Source organism: Diabrotica undecimpunctata, chromosome 7 (assembly GCF_040954645.1).
Source record: "Diabrotica undecimpunctata isolate CICGRU chromosome 7, icDiaUnde3, whole genome shotgun sequence".
NCBI lineage: Eukaryota > Metazoa > Arthropoda > Insecta > Coleoptera > Chrysomelidae > Diabrotica > Diabrotica undecimpunctata.
The window spans coordinates 23513688-23522246 of record NC_092809.1 but is presented as its reverse complement, the minus strand read 5'-3'; the positions used below and the strand labels follow the sequence as shown (position 1 = coordinate 23522246).

Genomic DNA, 8559 nt, shown 5'->3' with positions numbered 1-8559 from the left:
TGATTGTTCGTCTCTTGATTTGACTTCTCTTGTGATCTTGTGTATCCTTTTATGTTGGAAGTGTGTGTTCATAATCACCAGGTTATTGTCTAGACAGAATTCGAGTAGTAATTTTCCATTTTTGTTTAGATTGTCCTCCCCATAAGGTCCGATGACATTATTCCATTTTTCTGTTTCTTTCCCCACTCTACTGTTCATGTCTCCTGTGATCACAATTTTCTCTGTACAATCATTTATCACTTCTTGTAATTTGTCCCAGAATTCATTCTTTTCGTTTTTTGTTTCGTCTTCATCTGGTCCATAACATTTCAGAATTTAGTTTTTCTATAAGTTTATCGAATCTCGTGTTAAAAGAGTTTCTATAAGATATTTGGTTATTAAATTTTTTAATAATTTCATTTTGTTTATTTTCTATAGAGATTATGTGTGATTTTAATAAGTCTAAGTCAGAGTCGTCTGGATTATAACCGTTATTCGGAATCTCCTGAATACTGAGTGGATGGACAAGGGCGATGATTTTCCTGTGAAACATTTGGGTCTTGAGTAGGTTTGTCTACATGTTTTCGTATTCGTTTTACATATTTAAGGTGAGTGCTTGTTAAATTTTGTTTATCTGTTTTACCGATAATTTTTGTTTTGTCTTGTGTTTCTGGATGGATAGTGGAGAAAGAGGCTTGTAATTTAGACTTATGTTTTTTCTTAGAAACATATAGGGATTTTGTGAGGTCTATTTCCGGAATATCTTCGGCATTTTCGTTTTGTCTATCTAAAAGTTGTTGTCTTTTTTGTTTTTGTTTATTATATAGTTCTGCAATAAAGGGTTGGAGTTCTTCTTTATGTCTTTGATTATATGTTTCGTATATCGGAAGATCAAAGTCGAAATGTATTTTTTCTGCATAAGGTCCATACAGAATTGAGAAAGGGGAATAATCTGTGGAACTGTGGACTGATTGATTGTAAATGAAAATGGCATGTGTTAGAATGTCATCTAACGAATCATTTGGATTTTGGGCTTGTAAGGACCTAAGTTTTTCAATAAGAGTTGAATGAAAGCGCTCTACTGGAGAGTTTGAGAAAGAATTGTTTACTGTTGTAAAATTTATTTCGATTTTGTGGATATTTAGGAATTCTTTGATGACTGCGGAATTAAATTAGGTGCCGCTGTCGCATACAATCTTTTTTGGATAATTGTGGTGCGTAAAGTAGTGTCTCAATTTATTTAGTATGAAAATGGAAGTTTTGTCGGTGAGCTCATAGCATTGACCTATTTGGAAAAAGAAATAATATAAATAAATGAAAATATTGTGTGTACATATGGCTTACACAATTAATTGTTAAGACGTAATATTTTGAATATATTATTTTTACATAACATTTCAACAAAATATATTTAACATAATTTAACAATTTGACCGTTGACGCAAAAATATTTTTATGTGCAAGTTCCCTATTATTTCCCTTATTTTAAAAAGATACACACCACCATTGAACTACACGCGTCTCTAATCTCGGACCCCTCGAGGGTCTATCATTTCTAAGCGATAACCTGACTATCCTATTGAATTCCGACTATGCATAGAAATATAACCTAAGTACTCGTAAGATGTTTTGATTTTTTACATTATAAATTAGTAAAAATAAAATATTGCCTTCCTATATGACGCAAACATAAAATATAATATTTTCTCATAAACATTTCAAACCAAAAAAATCTTTATTTCAGTTAATTGCGGTGGCGATCTGTCAGATTGAGTCTTCTTCTTCTTGTAACCTTGAGTGGCATGATGGGCACACTGGGGTTGTATGTCCGCCACTAATATATCGTTTACAATTTTTTCAAATGGTTTTGGTCAACCTGGTCCTTCGTGATGTGTAATATAAAGCACAGCGATGACGCTTTGTTTGAGCTTCATTTTCTGCAGCCACTAGTTCAGCTTCTTCATCGGGCTCTTTCGTTGGTTTAAATCTGCTGAGCGCTTCAGAAAGAGAACGTGGTATACCTTGTGTCATAAGCCTTCTTTTTAGTAATTGTGGTAAGGCTAACTCATGGCCTAGTTCCCAAAGAAAAAGGCAACGCCGTATATTCTCCTGCCCATTTCCAATTGAAATTACTTGGGCATTAATGCCTGCAACGTTCAGCATAAAAAATAAGACGACAATGGGCCAACGTTTTTATAGCAGCGTTGTAGGAAGCGCAAAGCTTATCGACAACATCGACACCTAACTTGGTTTTATTATAATATGTGATCATGTCTGGTTTCGTAGCTTGTCCTGACGTCTGATCTATGGAATCATCGTAATGCTGAAATCATATAAAAAGAAGATTTCGATTCTTTTTTGGTACGTAAAAAACAATAGTGGAGTGTTCTCCAAAACCAAACATAGTTGACTGTATTGGTCGCCCTTTTATATTTAGCAGGTCTACTGACAGTTTCCTTTTATTTTTTTTTTATTGTGCCAACGTACGACAGTCTATTACTTTTTAATTCGGTAACAAGTTGCACATCTTTAATTTAATTATGTGTCGTTATATTGCGCCCCGTTCCATAAATAGGTTTTCGAATCTGCGCAATGTTGCTAACAGCTTTCTTCTGAGCAAACCTTCTGAGACTCATAACCTGCCGAAATATTCCCATGCCGTGTCCATCTGTCCCCTAGAGATCATCTACCATTATTTTGTTGGCGGACAAATTTCCTGCTAGATATAAAAGTTATCCTTGAGTTCTGTCATGTCCTTGTCAGTTGCATCACGTTGTCGGTCAAAGCAATCCCTTACTTATTGTTTGTAGCATTTTCTCAGAAAATATCTGACTCCAAAATTCTATATGTAACGTAGCTAGTCGTGCTTCATGTATTACTCCTGATAGACGTGTAACTAGGTTATGCAGATCAGTGCGTCGCTTCTTCGCGCGCGATGTTTTCATTCATCTAGTGGTTTTATCTTTTCCAAGTAAAATAAATTGTCGTGTAAATCTGGTCCTTCCTCTGTCCCACTCTCTTTAGTATTAGAGTCACCAACTCTTTCATTCGTTGGCCGATCTTCCGCATCTGTGTCCGGTTCATCCTTGAAATCTTCCACTTGGTTAGGGGCATCTTCATTTTCGTCCTCTTCTAACATAAATTTTCGAAGATATTCTATATAATCATTCGGATTATTTAGGTTGTAAATCATCTTTGCAGCCATTATACTAAAAATAAAAATTTAAAATAACACTCACCTATAATAAGTAGGTAGAAAATAGTCGAAAATACAACCAAAGTAAAACAACACTTACACGTTATGTCACAATGTATCAATATAATACAATACGCTTGTATGTAAACACACTTAATCACTAGGACGTTACGAATACGACTGAGCGGTAGACTAAACCGGTCTAGAAAGGTACTATGAAGGTGGGTTCTCCTTACTTTAGGGTTCAATAATACCATTGAAAATTGGCGAGCTTGTATCATTTTGATACACGTGCGACCGACGGAGGGATAAATAATAATTTAAACAGCTCAATAAGTAAAATAATAATAATATAATAATAAACAAAATTTTTATAAATTATTTTCATTATTTAAATAATTAAAAATAGTTAAAATAACTAATCTATGGATCGAAACATAAAGGAGTCAAAGGAAGCACGAATAAAAATGCGAGCGAATAAGCCAATCTAATATATTACGCGGTTTTCAAGAAAATGGCAAAATATTTACTTTCAATTTTCTACTGTAAATCTCAAATCCCATAAATCTTCTCGTATTCGTTTCCTTTATTTTACTGGATTTTCTTGAATAAATATTGGGCGGCTTTTTCCTTTGTAATTTGCTTTTTAGGGTTACTATATTGTTTATCTAGCAAATTACTTACGGTGAAAGCGTTTTTTATCACAAAACTGAATAATAAACAGAAGGCATTTGTTTGAAATAAAAAATCTTTATTTAACGGTTAGTCTAATAAAAGTTTAGCAAATTAAGCCAAAAACAATTTTTCCCTACTTCTTAGAAATCGTAATAAACGGCGAAAACAATAATTATGAGTTTTGTGCAAATAACAATATTATTATATTGTGATAAATAAATATTGAATTATAACATATTGTTATTAAATACATAGAAACAGAAGTTTTGAAACCGAAAATCATAGGGGGTTTAATCACATGGCAACTGTTACCGTTTTGCTCTTGTCTCCCAATATCTGCATTGTGGAAATACGATTGTTAACCTTTGCGATGCACAGGCTGTGGCAATATTTCATCGGAGTACGATATGTCCTCTATATATAGTGGATAAGTTAACTGTTATCATTTTGACTAATCTAATACAAAAAAATCGTTATTTGTTCCTAACTTGTTTCCTTTTAACCTAATTTTATATGGGATTGTGAACATTATATTTGTGTTAATTTTAAAATAAAATTAAAAAACAATAGTGATTTAATGTTTTCCCTTAATTTTATACGAAATATCAATTATTGCACTAGTCACTAACATTCACAATATTTTTAGTCTAAAAATTTCTCTAGCTAAATTTTGCTGAGAATGTCAATTTTGGGACTCCAAAAAAAGATGCAAAATAGTTTTTCACTAGGCTTCCACCTTAAATTCCCCTCGTAGGAGGAAACAGAAAACATCGACTTACTAAGAAATTGAACATTTGAATTTGTGAATTTAAATTCAAGATTTAAACAATTGATTGATATGGATATGGATAATGGATTGATAATCAAAAAAGATTATAGACATACAATAATCATGAAAGAAACAGACATCAAAAAGAAAAAAGTCAAAGACGCAGTCCTCATCCTAATTAACGCGTAAGTACTAATACACCGTATCACATACGGTATTACATTGCTGGATATATCTTTTCACCCCATCAATTCTCAGCGTGTGCTGTTCATGTAACTTGTGTTTCCAGACAGCCAGCACGGATTCACGACTATAAGAGGTTATAGTCCAGGGGTGGCCAACCTTTTTAAGTCGAGTGCCAATATGAGAACAAAAAAAATTTGGCGTGCCACTAAAATTTTTCGACATACTAACATTAATAATATACGGTACAATATGTATTTCTTATGTAAATTCCACATTTTTCCGTTTAGTCAAGATAGTGGAGGTTTAAAAAATAACGTAATAAGTAAAACATAACAACAAACTTACTTTATTGTTAATAAAAATAAAATAAAAACGTTAAACAAAAAAACTTAAATATTTTCTTATTATCTAAAATTCAAATTATTAAACAGTTACTTATTTAATGTGGTATTTGAACTTGTATTTTTTTAATTAATTCATCTATATTGGGATTAATTTCGGAACTAGCCAACAGAATTAGATTTTTTAAATGCATGTCAGTTAATCGTGACCGATATTTTGATTTTATTATGTTCATAATAGAGAACATTTGCTCACAAACGTACGTTGAACCAAATCTACAACAATATCTTAGAGCTAACTCGTGTAAATTAGGAAAATTGTTTGCTGGTACAAATTTCCAAAATTCAATATAATTGGGATCAGTAACAGTTAAAATAATTTCCCTATATTTGGTTTTTAGTATAGTGTGGTTCTGTAAATCAATAATTTCGATCTTTATTTCAGCTGAGTAACAATTGATATCTTGCAGAGAAATAGAAAAAGGATTTATGAAAAGGTCAACATTCATTTTGTCTTTTTGAAAATCTTCAAACCGGGTATTGAATGAACCTAGCAAAATAGATATAAGGTTTTTAAATTTGTCATAATTTGGAGTTCTACTGACCTTGTTGGCTAATTCCTGCATTAATGTGAAATGTGTCAATCTCTGTTCTCCAAAATCGTTACAAAAAAGCATAAGTTTATTCACAAACGAAGATATATGACCAACTAGAGTAGGAAAAATACAATTTTTTCCCTGTAATCTTAAATTTAATAAATTTAAATGTCTCATAATATCAGTGAGAAAAGCTAAATCCCAAAGCCAATCTTTATCATTAAGTAACGAGCACTCACTGGGTAGTTCATTGTTTTCTTGCAAATATTTCAAGACGCACTCCTTCAAGTTCCAAAACCTTTCAAGTGCATTTCCTTTGGAGAGCCAGCGCACACTGCAATGGAGAAGTAACTCTCCACCTTGCTCCGTTTCTTCCGCGAACAGTTCTCGAAATTGTCGTCGATTCAATGCCCGAGCTCGTATTTTGTTAATGCAGCATGTTACAGGGTCAACAACAGATGACATGTTTTGGTCCTTGGCACAAAGAGCTTTCTGGTGAATAATACAATGGTACTTAAAAACTTTTCTTCTCAAATAGTTTTCCAGTAATGTAACAAACCCCTTTAGTCTACCAACCATGCAAGGAGCTCCATCTGTACAAACACTATCTAATTTTGACCATTCAACTTTGTTGACTTCGATTACGTTTTTAAGCTGTTGAAAAATGTCCTCTCCTGTTGTTGTGACTAGTTGGCGCAAATCCAGAAGTTCTTCGGCATTTTCAAAATTATCATTGGTATAACGGACAAAAATGCTTAACTGCGCATTTTTTGTGTTGTCACAACTTTCATCCAACGCTAAAGAAAAGAATTTGCAGGATTTTAATCCACTTATAATTTGGGAAACAACATCCTGGCCCATATAATCTATACGGCGCATGACTGTATTTCGGGATAATGCAATATTATCGACCATATTTTTGATCTTTACATCTCCCACATTTTTAGCAAATATTGCCAGACTATTTTTAATTATCTCCTCTCCATCAGAGTAGGCTTTTTTCTTCCGGGCTAACAGCAGAGAAAGTTCATATGATGTTTTAACCATAGTTTCCATTTCATCACTTCTCTTCTGAAACAGTGACTGTTGGCTGGCTAGGGTTTTCTTTTTTTTTTTTTTCAATAAAGTCGGCTCGCAAATGTGAACCAATAGGATATTTGTTGCTGAAGTCCTTATGCAGTTGTTTATAATGTCGTTCCAGGTTAAATTTTTTCGGAACTGCTACAGACAATCCACATATCAAACAAACAGGCTTTGAAGTATTACGATTAGTAAATAAAAATTGTTCTTCCCAAGCAGGTTGAAAATCGCGAATTGCAATATCATCTTCGTATTTTCGTTTTGAAGTTGAAGGCTTACTCGTGGACATATCGAACAAATACTTTTAAAATATTAAAGAAACAATGCGCGATGACAAAATGTGCACATACAACGGGGCAGTTTAAAATAAACTAAGCAAGGGTAACGCAGTCCTATTGCACATTACGACAGCTAGGATCACGTGCACCAATCGCAGCAATATCGCTCGCCAGAGGATGCAATGATGCCGCATCTATCGTAACTTCCGTAAACCTACCAAGTTTCTTCTTATTATTTTTTGTTTTTCAAGTTTTAATTTTTTTGAAAGTGTTTTAATCCAAAACGCTACGCGTGCCACTGATAGGACTCAATCGTGCCACAGAGTGGCACGCGTGCCGCGGGTTGGCCATCCCTGTTATAGTCGATGCCAACCGAAGTTTTGAATACGCAGTCGATGTTTTGGATATCTGGATGTCTCTTACGAAAACTAACAAATGTTCAGAAGGACCAATCCAATAAGCCTGTGCAAAATAGTTCTCAAAGTTCAGACATCTATTTAAATAACTAATATGATTTCATGAATTCGTTGAGATTGAGTAGTTTAGAATTAAACTTTTTGAATGATTGGACAAGCTTAAAATTTAACAATGTTTAAAATTTTGGCAATAAAAGTATTAAAAGAATTTGACAAAAGCTCTTGCATAAAAAATTAAAAAGGATCACTGGGAGCGCATTTCGAAAGAAATGGAACATGATTTTTACGATCTGCGAAAGGAAATATGGCGCTTTATATGAGGTCAAAGAACGGAGGTAAAGAAAGTAATAGAACCAAAACACATAGAAAGGGATATATGGATTGACTACCTAAAAAAGCTCTATGCAGAGGAAGAACGGACAACGCTAGAACCAGAAATACCAGAAATTACCACAAATTAAGAACTTAATATGAATATATAGGAAGTTCGTAAAATAAGTGAAAAACTGAAGAACAGAATAACAGTAGAGATGGGATACCAAACGAATTACTAAAATATTGTGGAGCAGCAATGACAGAACAATTAACATTAATTAATAAAATTAAAAAAAATAAAATACCGGAAGAATGGAGTTTTATCTTACAACTTCATATGTTTTCCATCGTTTGCGTTATTTTACCGGTTATTGGCGCGCTTATCACTGTATTTATATAAATATGTAACTACCAATATTTGATATAATTTCTAATATAAAATACAAAAGCCGCAGTACCTATTTTCCTGGTGTTAATTTTCCTAGAAATTATTAGATAAATACTTAATCCGCTTGACCACGGGAGCGAACTAGGTTATGGTTTTCGAGCGAACTAGTATGTAATTAAGAGGGTGTTTTGACCTTGGGAGCGAACTAGTGTGCTCCGCTTTCTCCTCTACGTTAAAATCGGAAAATCCCAGAAAAATAAATAAATTAATTTTTTTCATAAAAAAAATTATTGCATTTTACGATTATTTCGTAAGAAATATTTATATTTTAATAATTGAT

At 33.1% G+C, this 8559-nt stretch overlaps 1 protein-coding gene across 1 annotated transcript; it reads right to left on the bottom strand.

Annotated features, from left to right (window-relative positions):
- Positions 1 to 2920: 2920 nt before the first annotated feature.
- On the bottom strand, positions 2921 to 6621 carry LOC140446313 (zinc finger BED domain-containing protein 5-like). Its single transcript, XM_072538853.1, has 2 exons — positions 5982 to 6621; positions 2921 to 3135 (listed from the first exon to the last, which is right to left on the bottom strand). Exons 1-2 carry the CDS (start codon positions 6619 to 6621, stop codon positions 2921 to 2923), a joined length of 855 nt encoding a protein of 284 aa, XP_072394954.1.
- Positions 6622 to 8559: the final 1938 nt, after the last annotated feature.

Coding starts and splice junctions, on each gene's coding strand:
- LOC140446313 (XM_072538853.1), bottom strand. CDS start 6,621: ATGCGCCGTATAGATTATATGGGCCAGGATGTTGTTTCCCAAATTATA. Junction 3,136..5,981: donor AGAAAACAATGAACTACCCA/GTGAGTGCTCGT, acceptor ATGATTATATAG/AATATCTTCGAAAATTTATG.